General features: G+C 52.2%; 1 protein-coding gene across 1 annotated transcript in view; it reads right to left on the bottom strand.

Moving 5' to 3' along the window:
• The window catches only part of ABCA13 (ATP binding cassette subfamily A member 13), a 329,120-nt gene that overhangs the window by 123,554 nt on the left and 185,357 nt on the right, over nt 1–20,209 (bottom strand). The window contains 3 exon segments of the mRNA XM_062178561.1: nt 121–198; nt 5,326–5,401; nt 16,149–16,398. Coding sequence (XP_062034545.1) covers nt 121–198; nt 5,326–5,401; nt 16,149–16,398 — 404 coding nt within the window.

The following is a 20,209-nucleotide window of genomic DNA, read 5'->3' as shown; positions in this document are numbered from 1 at the left end:
GAAACAGCTCATCAGGTTGTAAAGACTCGGGGACGAACATCAAGACTTTGTAGGTGGAGCAGTCACTTTTGTCACTCAGGGCTTAGCCTGTAAAAGATCACAACTGTTGCAGAAACCTACCAGGCAGCCACAGGAGTCCTGGAATTCTGGGTGAGAAAAGAGATCCCGGCGCCAGCACGAGGAATTCCGCCTAGAAATCAGAGAGAATGGGGTGATCATTCTGATGACAGAGCTATTGTATTTCTATGGAAGACAGCTCTGTGCAAACAGAACAGAGCTCTGGGATATCACTGCTCCCGCCAGGAAGACAGCCTGTGGAGCTGCTTCCACAGGGCGAGTCCTCCACGATGATACGGCTCTGGCACTGATGGTTCCCTGGCGGGACACGTGTTCCCGGCTCCCAGTGTGGGAAGTGCCGCCAGGACCCCCTGGAACATGCACAGGGCTCCCAGTCCCAGAACCAGTACCCAGAAGCACTTAATAAACCCATCAAGCTCCTCATCTCCCCCCAGCCTGACACAGTAACTTAATCATCACTTAAAGAAAAACAACTGGAGCCGGCACTGTGGAGGTGTAGGTTAAGTTGCTGCCAGTGACTGGCATCCCACATAAGTGCTGGTTCAAGTCCCATCTGCTCCACTCCCAATCCAACTCCCTGCTTGTGGCTTGGGAAAAGCAACAGAGGATGGCCCTAGTGCTTCAGCCCCTGCCCCAACATGGAAGACCTGGAAGAAGCTCCTGGCTTCAACCTGGCCCAGCACTGCCTGTGTGGCCATCTGGGGAGTGAACCAGCAGATGGAAGATCTCTTTGTCCCTCTCTCTCTGTAGCCCTGTCTTTCAAAATAAATAAATAAATCTTTTAAAAAGAGAGGAGGAGAGAGATCATGCTAAACTTCCACTCTGAAGAGCGGCCACCCCGTGGAGACAGACACCAACCTCCTCGCAGCAGCGGGGGAAGCTTTACCCAGGTTGCTCCTAGTTCATTGACCTCATGGGTTTCGCACAAATTTTTTTCTGATGTTTGTCAACCAAATCTGCTTTACTGATGATAATTATTCTTAACTACCAAAAACACTGACAGCAAATACAGGAGACTCTTGGACTGAATGACAGACACTGGATATTTTTGCCAAATCCTCTCTGGCCTCGTTTCCTGAAAGGGCAAGTGGCTTCTAAGCAGCAGGCAGCTGGTCCAGCTCCACCTCCCAGGCGGGGCCTGCCAAGCTCTGCACGCCACCTCTGTGTGCTGAAGAAGTCCAGGCTAGAGAAAAGAAACTCGGCAGACGTGAGCACTTGGCCCCGCAGTTAGGACACCATGAAGATGAACACGTTCCACAGAGGAACGGCTGGGCTCCGTATCCAACTCCATCTCCCGATTCCAGCTTCCCGCTAAAGCCGCCAGACACAGGCAGGCAGTGGCGATGACTCCACTCCTGGGAGAACTAGATCGAGTGCTTGGCTCCTGGCTTCAGCAACAGCTACTGCACGCATCTGGGGAGTGAACTGGTGGATAGCAGCCCTCTGTGTGTCTCGCTGCCTCTCACATAAAAAAAAAAAAAAAACTTTCCACTTCTCTTAACCAGGTTGGGGAAGCGTGATCCACTTGCTAATTCCTGAAATATCAGAAATGACTTAAACACTCATCCTGGACGGCTTCCACAGCTTGGTAGCTCACAGGGCCTCTAGTTTGCATCTGAAAAGTTAGCATGGAAATAGTATCTAAGGGGATAATCCAATTAGACTACTTAGCGCTGGCATGCTCTTTTTGCTTCAGACGCTCACCGGGACAATGGTTGGTTGGCACACACTACGATTCCATGTATTAGTCTGAAAAGTTAGTCCTCCCCTCCTGCTGCCCTAGACAGCTGCACAGCGGCCCGAGCCAGCATCCACCAGGCTTTAGTTCTTCCAGCATCTCCCAGCCTCCAACAACTTTTGTGTTCAAAGATTCACTAGGAACCTGGGAGACATGCAACACACAGAGGAGATGTTGCGTTAGGAATCAGACACTGTGTGCACACCTCCTCCAGATTCGAGGGATCTGCACACATGCTCTGACCTCGCAAGGCATCTCCTTCCTGTTCTGTAGGCCACCCTTGCTGAGGTACTGTCCCAGGCACAGTGAGCCCTGCGCACAGGCACGGCTTCTTGGGGTCTAGATACGCCGGGTTAAGCAGCTGTCCCAGCATGGGGACATCCACACTCAGACCCTGCTGTCTCTGGCCTAAAGAGAACGGGGGCTCCCTCTGGGGCCACTCGGCCTTCTCTTTTCCTGAAACCAGGAGCAGAGCAATGGCCACAGAGGCAGAGGCAGGCGCAGCAGGCAGCCCAGCTCATACTGCCCACAGGTGAGGGAGCTAAGACTTTCTCACGGCTGCCTGGTCAGGACCTGTGTCCTCACCCCTGCACCCCAATGCCTGCACACACACCCTCTATACTTTTGACCCTTGACCTCCACTTGCCTCTGTATAGGCCCCTCGGAGAGAGGCTATTACCAGCCATGAGAGGCTCCAAGCATCCTACTTCTTGAGTGCCCACCAGGTTAAAGAAGCTTCTAGATGTTCCTGAGCACCGGAAACACCAGGCCACAAAGGTGAGGGATCACAGTACTGCAGCCCAACAGGATAACAGTCTGCTTAAAATCATGAAGACAGGAGCCAGCATTGCAGCACAGCAGGTAAGGCTGATGCCTCCAGTTCTGGCATCCCATCCGGGTACTGGTTTGTCCCGGCTGCTTGACTTCCGCTCCAGCTCCCTGCTAATAGTCTGGGAAAGACAGCCCAAATGCTTGACCCTGCACGCACGTGGGAGACCTGGTAAAGCTTCTGGCTCCTGGCTTCCACCTGGCTCAGATCTGACTGTTGCGGCCACTTGAGCAGTGAATCAGTAGATGGAAGATCTCTCTCTCCTTCCTTCTCTGTAACTCTGCCTTTCAAATAGATACATAAATGTTTCTTAAAAATCATGAAAATAGGCCGGCACCGTGGCTCAATAGGCTAATCCTCCGCCTGTGACGCCGGCACACCAGGTTCTAGTCCTAGTCGGGGCACCAGATTCTGTCCCAGTTGCCCCTCTTCCAGGCCAGCTCTCTGCTGTGGCCCAGGAGTGCAGTGGAGGATGGGCCAGGAACTTGGGCCCTGCACCCACACGGGAGGCCAGGAGAAGCACCTGGCTCTTGGCTTCAGATTGGCGCAGTGCGCCGGCTGCAGTGGCCATTAGGGGGAGAACCAACGGAAAAGGAAGACCATTCTCTCTGTCTCTCACACTGTCCACTCTGCCTGTCAAAAAAAAAAAAAATCATGAAAATAAGCCTCATGAATCAGCTCAGTTGGCTTTGTTGACTACCGCTTTCGTTCCCTGTTAAAAGATTAATAAGAACGGGACGGGAAAGTGATCGTTTTGCCTCAGAAATGAGGGAACTGGCCACTGGAGGGCCAGCAGCCGAGCCTTGCAAATGAAGCAATATGGAAATACGCCAGTCTGCTTCGAGAAGTCGGCGGCTCTAGCACATCTTAATGATTGGATCCTGCAGTGCCTGTGTAGTGGGAAAACTTACACTTCAGATTTAGGCTGATGCCACCCCAGACCGTCCTGGAGCCCTCCACTGTCGGCCGAACGAGAGCGAGGTCACAGTGAGGTGCACATCTCAGCGCGAGCGTCTCAACAGCAAAGCCGTCCACAGGCAGCTTCTCACCCACTGCTTTTAAATGTCCCCCTAACGACCAAGGGGTTGCTCAAGTCCACCAGGAAGTACAAACGTCGGTATCACTCAAGCCAGGAAGCAGGAGGAAATTTCTTAAGTAAAACTTTTTTGCTTTGATCTGGAACCCTAGTCAATGCAGCCGCGCTGTGACACCCAGAAAGAAAGTGATTCAGAGGAGCAGCCCCGGCGCCCCCCTGGACTGGAGCCCCAGCCCCCAGCCTCACGCTGCCGACTAGGAGAATGAGTGCAGGATGCAGATTCCACACAGGAAAGAGGGGAACAAAAACGTCAATCCAAGACGGTAGAGCAAAGGGCAAAGGGGCCCACGCCGGGAGGGGCTGCTCCGCCGGCTGGGGAACAGCGTGGGTCCCTGTCCCCCATAAAGAAATGAGCCCAAAAGAAGTGACAGAACTGAGCATGGGACCGCCTGGAAGCAGCCATTCCACCTCGTTTCTCCTCTTGAGAGAGCAGACACGGAACCACCTCTCTTCCCCTCACTGCCTGTGACGCAAGGTGGGCCGCGGCTGGCACGGGGGGCTGCCTGGGGCTGGTACGGGGGGCTGCCTGGGGCTGGTACGGGGGGCGGCCTGCGGCTGGCACGGGGGGCGGCCTGGGGCTGGCACGGGGGGCGGCTCGGGGCTGGCACGGGGGGCGGCCTGGCCAGTTTCCTCACCAGCAGGTGTACACGTGCTGTGTGCTTCACCCAGGGATGGAAATGAAAACGTCACCACTGACGCCGCCATTAACAAACGACTTTGCTTTTCAAGACGAGCCCAGGGTGAAGCAGCATAATTAATTTTCTATTAATTCTCTCAGAGACCATTGAGAGCTGCTCAGTCTCCAGCTAATTGCCAGCATGACTAGTGAGCAAAACGTGTCGCACAAGTTAGAAAACATATGGCCAGCATCGCATCATCGTCCGGACTTTAACATTGATTACTTAGAAGAGGCCCTTCCAGCCGTTACGGTGTGTATCACGTGCTTCTGCTGCTCAACCAAGAGCGGTAAATTCCCTGGGACCGCGCCACGTCCCTTATCACTCTCAGCTGCACCAGCAGCATTTTGTTTTATTTATTTATTTCCTCAGTCCATAAAAGCAAAGGAAAATAAGGAGAAAACTATTCATGAAAAAGGTATTTTATCAGTATTTCACTAAAAGATCATTATATTATCATTTAAATCCCCAAAAGATAAAAATAATTTGCCAAGTTTGATGGAATAATCTTTTAAGTCTCTTAAGTTAGAGAAATTATAATTAATCTTTTCATGTGTACAAGTTCTCTCTAAAAGAGAATGACAGTTTACACACAACTCATGTCAATGGTTGCTTCGTTGTTTTTAACTTTGGGTTTTCTTAGGCAAACCTGACACTGTTAATGACTAATTCTTTTTGCCATGACATAAAGTTTGTGTGCAAGCAGGGATGGCCAGGCCCATTCGTTAGCTTATTTCAGGTCATCCTGTGTGGCAGCCCCATCGGGCCAGCTCAGTAACCATGCACCCACGAAGCCAGTGGTGTTCATGTCACGTCACCCTGCAATGCCGTTGTGGAAGGAAACCACCCCCAGGCTGGGAGTCTCACTTCTGCAGAGGGCGCCTGATACTTACAGGTCCGGGTTTAAATCAGCGCAGATCAGACCTTGACCTCTGAACTTCCGCAGGAGCACGTGGGTGAGGTCCATGTCGTCATCCCCACTGCTGTGCATGGGAAGACAAAGGAAGTAAGTGTGAGAACACGGAGAACACGGGACCCAGTCTCACCTCACAGCGTGCCTGATCCAGGCTACCCCAAGCAAGGGCGCCCTAGTGGCTCAGAGAAAGCTCGTTTTCCAATACCTTATGGTAAACTCAACAAGCAATAAATTTGAGAAATTTCTTAAAAGCACGGTTTTGCTAACAGATAAGCATTTTTATACACTTGCATTCACACTGTATTATTTTTCTCATCTTTTCACTTAATATTTTCACATAACTATTTTTCATCTATTTGCATGGTTTTTAAAAACAAATTTTAAAGGCTGCATAATATTGCATCATGTTCATATATTAAAATCCATAAAATTATGCTCCTTAATATTGGAGCTTGGGTTTGGTCTGAATATTTGTTCTGCTACACAGCCCTGCAGCAAAACAATTTCTTCCATTTATGTTTTTTTTTTTTCATAAGCCAGCTATTAAAAGTGCATGTGCTTGGGATGAAGCCCTCGTGGGATCCTAGGGCTGCTTCAAGCCCACTTTGCATTATGGTGTTCATTTTACTGGCCTGCGTCTTGGATACTTATTAACAATGCATGTAGCCATACTGAAAACCAAGACTACTCTCCTGAATTTCCTTACAGAAGACACCGTCAGCAACGAGATATTCATGGAGCTTGGGGGGAGATGTCAAGACAAACCCCATCAGTTGCGAGAAACACTGAGAAAATGTAGAGGGGAAAATGATTCAAGCCTCTCCAAATTGGACTGTTGGGTGAAACTCATTTCTATTAATTAAAATCCTGAATCACAATATTTATAAAGGATTATAGGGCTTTCTCACCTTCCAAAATTTACATTGTAAATACTTCTGAGCAGACATGTGTGGGACTATGTCCTTCCAAAATAAAGAATGGTGTATAATTAACGCTGTAAGTTACTGTCAACGGTCACCACAGATCTTTTTAGAAAGAATAATTAACACACATACAAACTGAACCCACACATTAACTTCTTAAGAATTGTAAGCAACCCCAAAGTGATCATCAGCCACTGATTTTTCTGATTCTTTTGGTCCATGGACAATAGAAAGTTGACTCCGGGTTCCTGTGAGGTTCAAATACAGGAAGGTGTGAGTGGTTCAGACTCCCAGCACCCACGCCCCCCGGGGCATACAGAAGCTTCCGTGTCTGTGCGGGACAATGCCCAGGATGGATGGGAACTTCACAGATCCCCATCTCCCTGCGTGAGCTCCTCCCTAACCCCAGCGAGCTCTCTCCCACGCACTCTCATTTCCACTGCTCTCTACCCATCCCCAGCGCCTTATTACCCATGTGCTATGGAACAGTATTTACATCCCTCCCCTGGGGTCCTTTGTAGCATCCCACAGCACAAGGAATTATGACATGAATGCATTTCATACGAAATAGAGGGAGGACTTTGTGAGCTCCAACACAAAGAACTGGTGTTTCAGGAGATGGAAATGCATACTGCACCCTTGCATCAAAGTATTGTAACACCGCACCCCATCAGTCTGGACAGTTATCTGTCAATTAAAAATAAATCTTAGGGGGCCGGCACTGTGGTGTAGCAGGTAAAGCTGCCGCCTGCAGTGCCCTCATCCCATAGGGGCACCAGTTCAAGTCCTGGCTGCTCCACTTCTGATCCATGTCTCTGCTAATGTGCCTGGGAAAACAGCAGAAGATGGCCCAAGTGCTTGGGCCCCTGCAGCCATGTGGAAGACCTGGAATAAGCTTATGGCTCCTGGCTTTGGCCTGGCCTAGCCCTGACCATTGCAGCCATTTGGGAAGTGAACCAGTGGATGGAAGATCTCTCTCTCCTCCCCTCTCCCCCCTCCACTCCCTCCCCCTCTGCTTCTGCCTCTTCCTCTCTGCAACTCTTTCAAAATTAATGAAAAGATCTTAAAAAAAAAAAAAAAAAAAAAAACCTTAACAGTTAGAACTTTAAAATGAGGCCAATTCCTCTACACTCCCACATCCTCTCCCAGAACTCAGCCGGGGTGGGGAGGCGCTCGCTGACTGGGCAGATCTGCGGAAGGCGCTCGTCCTGAGTCGCTACCTGTGCCTCCCAGACACTTGGCTGGGAACCTCGTGCAGGAGTAAAGTCAGCAGGAGCCGCTTCTGCCAGGGCCCTCCCCTCGCTTCCTCTCTCCTCCCTGTGCGGGGCCCGGACCCGCGTCTTCATCTTCACCAGAACACCAGTTCTTGAGGAAGGGCATGGTGTTTGGGCGCCAGGGGGCTCAGCAGGCTCTCACCACACGGCAGGACAGCGGTGACACAGGAGCAGCTCACAGGGAACCAGCGCCCAGCCCCGCAGCAATCCCAGCTTTCTGCTTCCCTGTGCTCTTGCCTCTCAAGTTTCACAGAATAGAAACCGAAGCTCATTTTCTCCCATGAGCACTGCCCTTCTGCCAAGGATGACCGCACCTCCAGGGCACCAAGCCCGAGCCAGTGCCCGAGGCCAGAGGAAAGAATTCAGAGGGAAACGCTGCCTGCCCCTTGCAGAAGTACAGCGGGGTTTTCACATGTCCAGGTGGCTTATGACCAGTCTCAATGCTTCCTCACTGCTCTGGCCAGACGCACACGGCGGAAGAACAGCCAGAGTCGTACAAACACGCTGTCTCCACAGCAGGCGCGTGAGTGCTTCCTGGCCGGCCCAGTTCCCATCACAGGAAAGTGGGGACCTCGGCACCGAGACGAGACGCGGCCGCAGCTCGTGGCGCCTCTGGAGAAGCTCTCTGGCCGCCCCGCCCATGACCCATCTGTCCAAGAATACAAAAGCTTAAAACAGGTTTCAGAAAAGACACTGGACCCGTAAGACACTCCACCTGCATGATGGTTACGAGGAATTGTCAAGAGCTAGTTTACTCTTTCTACATCAGGTGGCCGCCGTTTTAAACACAAAAATCAAACACCAGCTTTGAAGTGTCTCCATTTCCATAAAATCCAAATGCTCGTTCCTAAACCATCCCCGTTCTGTTGGCATCAAGCTCTTGGCCTTGTTTTAAAGGAAATCTCACGTTGGCAGCCATCGGTGTGTGTCCTCACCACACACGAGACATGGAAAGTCACTGCTTCACTGCGACTCCCGGGGCAGGTCACACGGTCGCTCCCCCACCCCTGGATCACTCTTAAAACACAGCGTGCAGGAGAGGCCCCGGGGTGTCAGCTGGACGACCATGTGCCCTGGGCACTGACTGAAAGCCTTCCGGTTAATAAGCCCCCAGCCTGGGAATCAGACCCACCTAGAGAAACTCGGACTCCTGGGAAGACAGCACCCAGCACCCAGCTCCACCCCTCCCTCTCCTGAGGTCCCAGCTCCACCCCTACCTCTCCTGGTACCCAGCTCCGCCCCTCCCTCTCCTGGTACCCAGCTCCGCCCCCTCCCTCTCCTGGTACCCAGCTCTGCCCCCTCCCTCTCCTGGTACCCAGCTCTGCCCCCTCCCTCTCCTGGTACCCAGCTCTGCCCCCTCCCTCTCCTGGTACCCAGCTCCTGGTGTAGACAGACCTGGTCAGGCTCAGCTCTGTGGGAGTTATCAGGCAGCGGCCACTCGGGGCCATCCTCCCTGGGTCCAGGCAACAGACACAATTTGCCCACAGTGAGCAGAGTGCCCAGGGGCAGGGACCCATGTTGGCAGGGGCAGCCCTCAATGACCTCCGGAGATTGACCTCAGCCTCAAGTCCAGCTGACAGCAAGTTTGATTGGAGGAGCCAACCAATGCCTTGACTCCTGAATCAGGGAGCAAGTAGGAAGGCGCCCCCTTCCTGGGAGAAGTGGAGACAGCGTTGCAGCCACCTGCTGCTGGACAGAGCTGAATGAACCTTGAGAGAGGCTCCATGTCTCTCAGGTCTGCCTCCGCGGATACGCAGTGCTCTTATCTGACCCAGCAAAACAACAAGCACCTCCACTCACCCCAGCGTCCCAGCAGCTGCAGGAAAGCTCAGACACTTGGTCAGACTAAAGCCACTGGAGGAACTCACACCTTCAACAAAGGAAAACAGCCTTAAACAGCATTCATTGAGAAACATACACACACACACACACACACGCATGGTTTTCTGAAACCGAGAAGGGCAGCTTCCTAAGGCAACCATGAACGCACAACGCAGAATGAGTAAGAAGATGGTCACTGTTAGATATAAACAGCTTCATGGGAGACACATCACAAACAGAAGAGAAAGGAAGAAATCCTTAAGATAAAGAAACAGAACGAGACTCTAACATGAGATGCAATCAGAGTTCTAGAAGGAAGCAAAGGAAAAACGGGTGTGAGGAAACCATGAGATCAGTAGAAGAAAATGACCTTGAACCACAAATGATCTAAGTGTGCAGGTTTCCTGAGAAGGGGGCGTGGGGAGGAGGGGATGTCCAACATGACAAAGACACAGAAGAAATCTTCCAGGATCTCAGATAACGTAAGTTATTACCCATGAGGGAGAGAATCAGGTAAGACTACTCCAGACCCAACCTCATGCCTGGACGCTACAGGAATAATCCCAATGGCATCACACCTCTGGTTCTGAACTCCTCAAAGCCTTCCTTCACTCTGCTTTCAGGATAAATCTGCCCTGCCAGAAAATGCAGCACTCACGTTTCTCCCTCCAGAGAGACGTCCCCATCTCCTCCTAGCTTTGCAAGCTCCTATGTATGTTTGCACAGCCAGTTCATGAGCCTTGACCTTAAACATCTTCCTCGAATTCTAAATGCACCCTTTCCCCTTAGGTACGAGCCCTCACCCAGTGCTACCCACCTCTCAGCATTCATAAGCCTGGACCCATCTGTTTGTAGGGCCAGTCTCCCCACTTGACTGTGGACCGTATCTCTGTCCACACCCACAGAAGGAGAAGTGGAGGCAGAAAGCCTGGACGGTCCTCTCAGCCCTGCCCCTGCCAGAATGAAACCCCCAGGATCTGTGAACTCAGTGTCTTCCCCAGGAGACACTGACAATTTTCATGAATTCTTTATTTTTCAAGTCCCATCACACTAAGAAGTCGTACATAATTCCATGCTACAAGCTATTTACCTAGTGCGAGCACTGACTCTCAGCTGGGAGGGGCTGTAGAACCCTTCTCGGAGGAAAGGTGTGAAACTCAGGGTTGGGTGGGGACAGAGTAAAGGGTGTGGATTCTCTCATACGTGTTTCAAGAACGCCCACTGAGTACAATGAACCAAGCAAATCTCGGCTGTAAAGAGATCTCGAGAGAGAGGCAATCATGCCATGACTAGATGGAAGAATGTTCCTGGAACACTGCACGGGATGAGCCCAGGCAGGGCAGAGTTTGTGTGTCCCTGGTCTGGAAGGAGCCCGAGACAGACGGAGAAGCACAGAGTGTGGGATCTGAACCGCAGTCAGCACTCTGTGTGTCGTTCAGCCAGGAAGACATCTCCAGGGACCTGTGGGTGGCCACGACCCCCCTCACCCCGCCCCAGCACCCCGGGCCCACGTGGTACATACTAACAAAACCTTTCACAGAGTGCTTCATTTCTTCCAAGACCTTGCCCAGTAGATTTCCATACATCTTCTCACTGAAGGATCAAAACAAACTAGAGCAGCGCAACAGGAAATAGCGAGTACCCAGGAAGAAGCTATACACAGAGGGAAACCAATGTCGACGATTCAAGACGCTCACTGTGAACGTTGACAGACAGCCTGTGACATCAGCGGCATGAACATCACGTGTACGCTGGCCACGTCACAGTGACCACTTTGCAAAGCATGATGTAGGTTTCGAGATGACAGAAGGTTAGTGAGTATACAGCAACAATCGCCAATCTCTTCGGTCCCACAGTTCCTGGTGGTGAGGGACCATCTCTAGAGCCCTCTGAAATCCGCAATCAGGCAGTGAAGTGATTCCGACTGAAAGTGAAGAAGTTCGGATCATGACCTGGCTGGCCAGAGCCTAAGCCAATCAGTTTGGCCTCTTGCCTTTGTGCGAGGGCCGCTGCCAGGGAGGCCCAGCCACAGAGCCAGCGTCTTCCTGCAGCTGCTCAGCCCTGCAGATGCCAGGTCCCGGCTCTCTACCGGGCCCCCCGGGCATCTGAGTTGGAGCCCAACCAACTGCAAGGGACTTGGCTACCAAAGCTCTGGGTCCACAGAGCAAACACCTCTCTGAGGTGCATGGGTACCATCTGCTCGCTTGATTCCAACAAGGAGCCAGGTAGAAGTCAATCTCTCCACTGCTTTTCTTTTAGTTTGTGTTCTTAGGAACATTTGTATTTTGCAAGAACTGTTAAATGAATTTAATGTAGGTATGTAATCATGTTTTTTCCAACCCTAAGATCTTAGGCCTATGGGCTCTACTGAGAGTTGTCAGAAGACTATTAAGGTGTGTGTACTGTCAAGGTCAACACAAACTAGGGGACCTCGTGATCTCTGAAAGTTTTATGCAGACCTAAGTCATGCCCACTTCTAAGAGAAAGCAAGGGACTTTGGTGGGAGTGCTGGACATCTCCCACAGCGATCACTCCCAAATGCTAGGAAGTGGGCGTAGGCACACACAATAGGACTTGTAGCACCCAGCTCTCCTAGTTCATCAGTCACAGTGCTTGTGCACAGTACTTACAACATGCTGGTCACAGTACTACAGTGTGTTAGTAATAGGACTTGTAGCACCCAGTGCTCCTAGTTCATCAGTCACAGTACTTGTGCACAGTACTTACAACATGCTGGACACAGTACTACAAGTGTGTTAGTAATAGGACTTGTAGCACCCAGTGCTCCTAGTTCATCAGTCACAGTGCTTGTGCACAGTACTTACAACATGCTGGTCACGGTACTACAAGTGTGTTAGTAATAGGACATGTGGTGTGTTAGTCGTGGCACTTCTGGTACATAGTCCATGCAGTTCACTTGTCATAGTGTTTGTAGTACATAGTGCTTGGAGTACATCAACCACAGGACTGCACGTGTGTCAGCCACAGGACTGCACGTGTGTCAGCCACAGGACTGCAGGTGTGTCAGCCACAGGACTGCACATGTGTCAGCCACAGGACTGCACGTGTGTCAGCCACGGGACTGCACGTGTGTCAGCCACGGGACTGCACGTGTGTCAGTCACGGGACTGCACGTGTGTCAGCCACGGGACTGCAGGTGTGTCAGCCACGGGACTGCACGTGTGTCAGCCACGGGACTGCACGTGTGTCAGCCACGGGACTGCACGTGTGTCAGCCACGGGACTGCAGGTGTGTCAGCCATGGGACTGCAGGTGTGTCAGCCACGGGACTGCACGTGTGTCAGCCACGGGACTGCACGTGTGTCAGCCACGGGACTGCAAGCGTGTTCCTCATAGTGCTTGGAGCACAAATGGCCTCTGTAAACAGAGCACCAGGCACAGCAGAGCGGACATGAATCTCAGAGTGACTTCTGACCAAGAGCCGCTGCACCAGCCATGGGATGGGACGGGGCTCCGTCTTCCTCACTAGTCTCTGTCAGCATCAATGTGAAAGACAGTGACCCAGAAAAGAGAGTTCCCACCAACGCAGAGGCTCCAGTAGCTTCCTTCTCCTAACTCACCACTACTCTACTAAGGTAGAAACAGGAAACGCAAGCTTGTTCTTTTCTCTCGAGGCTGAACTCAAGATCAGGAGCAGCAGGTGCTGTCCCTGTGGCAGTGGGTCCCCACGTGTAAGGATGAGGAGATGGAGCACCAGACAACATCACGAAAACTGAGAACAGACACCCACCCATGAGAGGGCTACTCTTGGAAACAGACATTAAAATACGCCTGCTTCTCACATTCAAAATTATTTCAGAGTGCATTACTTCCATGGAAAGTGAATATTCTGTGTGCAGGAAAAACGCTTTCAAAAGAAAACCATAATCACCAAATTAATGCTGGGAGAGAAATCGAATAACTGTTTGGAATCGACCAACAGTGGTGGCAGCAAAACGAACACCATGCAGGGAATCCCCCACCAGCCTCAGAGGAAAGAGGAAAAGACAAAGCCGGGGCGGGGAGATGTGAAAAAGTCAGAGGGAAGCCGCAATGTGGGACTCACATCTATGCTGGAAGTGGCTCTCAACATTCAGTGCCTAAAGGCAAATGTTAGAGCCAGGAGGCTATTCAACTGCAGGACGTACCAACGAGCTGCCCAATAACGTCACGAGACACCAAGCGCGGACTATCGGAAAAGAGCGAGAGCCCACAGAAAGGAGCTCCCCTGCTCCAGGGTAGGATCTGGGCCTACTGCACCCGTATGTGTGCGGCTGCCACCAGAACAGGACCCAGCAAACAGCAGGTGCACAATAAATGTTACTGAGTAAAACAGCCAATGACTCTGTGAGACTGTAAATTAGCACACGCTTCTAAGGAAAACGTGGCCATATCTACACAGACAAAACGGATGCCTTTGCCCCAAAAATGTCTAATAGAAATGAATGATGATGAAAATAATGACACTCACATAAGTCTGAAACAAAGATACTCCTGCAGCTGTGCCTTTAGTAGGAAAAGATAAACAAATAGACTTCACGTGCCCCACAATCAAGATTGTTTAAATGACTACGGTGCCCCTGGCCATGTACAGCCATGAAAAATGGACAATGCAGTTCCGTCAACTTACAAGAGTAGGTATGAAACAGGTGACTGCATAAAAAGTTAGAGATCATTATGGTGTGATCTCATCATATAAAATGAAAACACACACAGCTAAATATAAAATGAAAATGCACACAGCTAAAAGCATCACACATAATGTGAGGATCACTGAACAGCAAAGGGTGTCTGGGAGAATCATCGACAGAATTGCTGTGTGATGCGTATTCCTTGTGTGTTTAACTTGGCTCAACTGTACTTTGTATTATTTTATTTGGGATACATATTTTCGGAGCAGGCGTTTGGCGCAGCACGGCTAAGATGCTGCTTGGGGTGCCCTCACCATATCAGAGTGCCTGGGTTTGAGTCCTGACTCTCCTCCAGGTTCCAGTTCCCTGCTGATGCTCACCGGGGGAGGCAACAGGAGAAGACCAAAGGACTTCGGTCCCTGCCGCCATGAGGGTCACCTGGAGGGAGTTCCCAACTCCCGGCTTTGGCCTGGCCCAGTCCCAGATGGTATTTGGGGCATGACAAACGGATGGGAGTTGAATCAATCTCCCTCTGTCAAAAAAATGTATATGTTAAACGTATACTTTAGAAATAAAAAACTCAAAAGTTACAGCTCTTTCACAAAAATCTGAGCATTTGGGAGAAAAAAAATCATAGTGGACGTCTCACACACTTGGCATGTGCATTTTAGACAGTTCGTAAGAATGAGCGGGTTAATAAACTCTGTGGCCCCCAAAGTGGGCTTCGCCAGTGGGAAGCAGGGGCTTGGGACACGGTGCAGCTGCAAAAGCAGAGCTACTGCTGGGCTTGGCACTTGAGGACCCGCAGGGAGGTAAGACAATAGGAACCCAGGGAGAAGCCCAGCAGTTTATACCGATTTTCTCTCTGTCCCCGGATTTGTTTAAACCTGGTCCCAAATCACACATCACTGTAACACTTGCAGAAATATTCGCAAGCACGTAGACTAGCTAACCACGCTCATTACTAGAATCGAAGCACAGATTTGACAAAAGCAGAGCTGACGCTGCCCCCTTGCTGTCCACACCACTGGGAGAATCCTCAGCCAGTGTCATGAGTCCCTGGCTCCACCCTCCCATCCCAACTGCCAATCATTACAGCCCCACCCAAGGCTGGGCCTGGCACAGGACAGGGCCCCTGACAGCGAGGTATGGCAGAATCCAAAGGGAGCTGACGGAACTGGGGCCAAGGAAATCAGGTTGCTGGGAGTCCTCCTTTAGGTCCCCAAGTAACTTGTGATGTGGAACCCAGAAAGCTCGGAGACAACACCCATGTGTTCTGAATTTCTGGGCTGCCGATCCCGCCGGGCGCCGGCACAGGGACACCTCTGGTCTGGATCCCACTCGGCCTCAGGTTTTCTCGGCACAGGGGTGTGTGCAGGGAGGGGCCGCTGTCTCCAAGGCAGCTGTGGATGGTGCCGTAAGACACACAGCTCACACACCTGCTAAAAACCCCAAACTCTACATGTACCTGGCCCCTCTTTCCTGCTAAGGGCAGGTGGTGCTGGGCCCTTCAGATGCCACTGATGGCTTCGTGTCCCCTTCCCCCAGGGGCCCCTGGCTGTCACGGGGAGGAGCTGGTGACGTGGGGATCGGAGGCCAGGCCACCTCCTCAGCCCCAGCACCTGCTCAGAGGTCTCCTTGTGAACCCAGACCTCAGAAATCAGCAAAGCACAATTACTGGGCATTTTTATCTGCGACTTTGAGAACCATGAAAGCTGCTGGCGGTTTCTGCAGCCTGCTCGGACTGCCATAGGGAAGTCCCGTAAACCGAAGAGCTTAGACACAACACAAGCTCACAGCTCTGGGTGGGAGGCCGAGATCACAGCCCTGTGATCGGGCTCCAGGCGAGGGCCCCTCCTGGGAGGCCAACAGCACCTTCCTCTCTCGGGGCCCCAGGCACAGGCACAGCAGCCCACAAGGGAGGAGCGAGCTGCCTCCCAGCTCGCCTCCCAGCTCGCCTCCCAGCAGGGCACTCATCCCGTCCGTCAGGGCCCACCCCACGGCCTAGTTGCCTGCCAAAGGCCCCCCCCCACCCCGTCTCTGGGTGTGTGAAGCTGAGGACTTGATTTCCACACCTGAGTCTGGGGCACACACGCAGTCTGTAACGCTGTTACAATCCGTCCCATTGGAATCCTTAGGTAGAAGGGTGGCGAGGAGGTTCCTTACCTGAAAAAGTAGGTTTCGGCCCCCGCGTAGTGGCCAGGCGTCAGTCTGAGGGGAGGGTAGCTGGTGGCCAGGGGCCGCACCATGAACAGGCCCATGGCCAGGGCCACGAACAGCACAGGCAGCAGCAGGTCCGAGAGCGTGCCCCTCCAGGCCCGGAGCGTGTGGCGCAGCCGCTTCTGCAGGAGGGCAGCCACCTGTGCCACAAGCAGCTGGCGGCCCTGCACAGGTGGGGGCCGCACAGGCGAGCCACCTGCAGGGACAGAGACCACAGGGGCTGGGTCAGGTGCAGGAGGTTGGTCCTGCAGATCCTCCTCAATTATCCTATAGGCGAGCCTGCGGCAACCAACAGCCTGAGGAGCGCCACGTGGGCCACCACCCCCCCCCCCCACACACACACACACACACACTGCTCCCTGGGTCACAGGAATCAGAGGCACAAGCCCAGGCCTCTGTCTCCCTGGTCTGCAGGGTCAGAGCGCACGGCCTTGAAGAGGAATGCCATGGGTCCCACCTGGTCTTGTCCCCAAGCACTGAGCAGATGAGAGGGGACAGTGAGAGGGGCCTCATGTTCACCATCAGCAGCTGAATGAAGCCTGGGACGTCAGCTAGGATTGCACACAGCAAAGACAAAAGAGGTTCTACGGCCCCACGCCCTGACTGAGGCTGCTCTGCCTGGCCACCCTCCAGGCACCGGGCCCTCCCTCCTCCCACTGTGTTTTCTCGGGGTCTTTAACCGAGGTCTTTCCTTGGAAATCCCCAGGTTATGTGCCCAGCGGGATTCTGGGAATAACCTCAACACGTGTCCTCTGTCCCTCCCACACCTTCCACGCTCCCTGGAGGCTGCACAGCCACCACTGAGCCTTCAGCCCAGAGCGCCCCTCATCCCCTGCAGGACACAGCAAATCTGAAGGGGGTCCTCAGCTGTCAGCAGGGACAAGTAGAGTCGGGAAGAAGTGTGAAGTGTGCACCGTAGGTCTACCGATGCTCTGCAGACTCCTCCAAACCATCTCTCCACACCGCCCCGGTTAGGACACGCCAAACATCTCCGTGCACCTGCGTCAGGTTAGGCCAGGTGCTTTCAGCAAGGCTGCTGTTATGCTCAATGTGAGGAGGAGGAGGAGGGAGAGGCAGGCAGAGGGTGACGTCACCCGCATCTGCACGGAGGAACACAGCTTGTCAAGCACCTGCGTCACTGGTGCTCCCCAGAGGCCCCCTCTTCAGTACTCAAAGTCCAATACGAAACGTCTTACGTGAAAGTACCCTCTGCTGCAAATACTGAACCAGCTTAACAGAAGAGCAACAAGCAAAACCTGAAACGCAGTTTTCAAGAAGCCGTGCCATTTTGAAGGAGAGATTATTTGTGGCCCTTTGAGCCCAGAGCTGCAGACGCACAGCTGGGGATGAACACACTCATCTGGTTTGGCTCCCTCTTTGCTCTGAGACCTCTGCTGAGCCCACAGTGTGGATGGCACGCTCTCTCTGGTCTCTGTCCTCATGAGAGTGTGACAGAAAAGTGGAGATGACACTGTAAGGACACCACCCAGCAAAGGGGAATCAAGTGGGCAGAGCTGAGAGCCGGCACCCCGGAGCCAGTCCCTGGGCTACTGGGGGGGAAGAGTGGGAGAAGAGGCACCGAAGTGGGGGTTCGAGCAGCATCCTCGCAGTCCACAGCAGTCATATACATATGACTTCCAAGAGATGATGCCTGGCTGGGCTGTGGGCCCACCAACTTAATGCATTATCAGTGGGGATTCACATACAACTCTCCTATGACAGTTAAGTCAGCCATGGAGAGATCTGATGCCAAGAGGTGTGGTATTAAACCACATTCGGTAATCACGAGGTTGCCAGGCCGGCAGCACGTGTGTGGGCCCAGCCACATCCTGCAGATGCTTCCCGTTGCCCAGCCAGGTAATTAATGAGAAAACTGCTGTCTTCATTGGCAGCTGAGTGAGGAGCTCATCTAGTGGCAAAGCAGGTGCATCCCACGGTTCCGGCTCGAGAGGTTCTGGAAGGGCCTGGCAGGTCCACGCCCACAGGCCACAACCCTCACATGGCCTTACATAGCATCTGCTGTCAGTCACATCAGATACCACACACAGCTGCCTGCCAATGGTGGTGCCCTGAAAACACCCGTTATTAACAGAAGTGGCACACAGCTGTGTGACCAGGGGCTGGTGTGGTGGTACAATGGCTCGGGCTGCTGCCTGCAATGCCGGCATTGCATGAGGGCCCGCTCAAGTCCCGGCTGCTTCACTTCCAGTCCAGATCCTCACTAATGCACCTGGGAAAGCAGTGAGCGACAGGTCATGCAGTAAGGCCCTGCCGCTCACGTGGGAGACCAGGATGGAGTTCCTGGCTCCTGGCTTTGGCCTGACAAGCTCTGGCCACTGTGGACATTTGGGGAGTCAATCAGCAGATGGAAGATCTCTGTCTCTTCCTCTCTCTGTAACTTCCTTTCAAATAAGTAAATCTTTAATAAAAATGCTGTGACTGAACTGGGCAAACTCTCCCTGGTGGGGCAGTGGGCATGGGAGCAGGGGTGCTGTTGCTCACTGGTCCTGCTCAGCAAAGGTCACGTGAGAGTCACAGCGGGGTGAGGCAAGTTCAGCCCACACCAACCAGGACTCCAGTGCAGTCTCACCCGCCCACACACCGCGTGACTCCTGGAAATCAGCGAGTTCTCGGAATGTCATCTCAGCTGTAAAACCGATAACGAGGAGTACGATCCCACACCGATGAAGCCGCCAGGGCAGGCATAACACCGACCTCCAGGCACCGCGGATGTTGGTGGGAGCGCCTCGGTAACTCTGGAGAGAGGTGTTCCTAACATAAGAAGAATAAATTTTCTCCACCTTCCCATATATGTTAATTGGTCATAAATGAGGAAAAAATAAAACGCTAAGATAGTTTATGGTTATGAATCAACCACCAATCAAATATTCATGGCTAATCTTATAAAAGTGTTCGCATGAATAATTTAACAAAATTAAAATGCTGGACCAAATTGTTATGAATTGTCTTATATGACTTATGAGTGTAATTATATTCAAGGACTCTAGTTACATATATAATTATGCACTCCCATTTACCCTGACCACCAAATCGCTCAGGGGAAAATGTCCAAACATTTTTTTCTTGGTCCAGCAACAGCACATATTCAAACGTTAACACCTCGTGAGGAACTTAAAATATCAAAGGTTCTGCAGGAACCTCAGAATGTATGTCCACATTACCAAGGACATGCAAATGTTCTTAGATATTTTAAAATATAGCATCATGAAGATAATACTTTCAAGTCAGTGAAGAGAGTACTTCAAAAGGAAAGTGGACACCCAGCATGCAAAACAGGCAGCTCACCCAGGATCTACGAGCGAGCCAGTGCATCGGTGCTGCAGAGTGAGGGTTTGCAGCTCCTCTGTACCGTAAAGATGAAAGATGCTGACACTGGAGTACTGCGGGCTCGCAGGAACGGGTCTCCTCACACACACTGCCGGTGGCCGGCAGACTGCAGTCTTCCACGGGAAGCAAACGTGGGTCATCCTGGCTCTGCTGAATTGTGCTCCGTGAGTTGTTTCACAAAAGCTTTGGGGCAGATGCTCAGCACAGCACGTGCTGCCTTGAGCACCTGGGATCAAGTCCCACCTCCAGCCACACTGCACCCCACTGTGGGGCAGCAAATGATGGTGCAAGCATCGGGAGTCCAGCCACCCGTGTGGAGCCCTGGTTCCCGGCCCTCACCTGGGGGCATTTGGCGAGTGAGGCAGTGGATGTGAGACTTTGCTCCTTCTCGTTCCCTTCCAAACACAATGAACATTTTAAAAACTCATGATCTGTATATGCCACATTTTGTCCATCCAATCATCAATTGATGGACATGTGGGTGGATCCGTAACTTAGTTGTTGTGAACCAAGCTGCTTTAAACATGGGGGCAGGCATGCCAGCAGAGAGTCACTCATTGCCCCGAGTCAGCAGGAAGTAGCTCTAAAGACAGGTCATCGTCCCCGCACCCCTCCTGGACTTCTGGGGCTGATTTAGGACCATATAGCACTTGCTTTAT

Source organism: Lepus europaeus, chromosome 20 (genome assembly GCF_033115175.1).
Source record: "Lepus europaeus isolate LE1 chromosome 20, mLepTim1.pri, whole genome shotgun sequence".
Taxonomy (NCBI): Eukaryota; Metazoa; Chordata; class Mammalia; order Lagomorpha; family Leporidae; genus Lepus; species Lepus europaeus.
The sequence above is the reverse complement of the archived record's forward strand: the minus strand, read 5'-3'. Positions and strand labels throughout refer to the sequence as shown.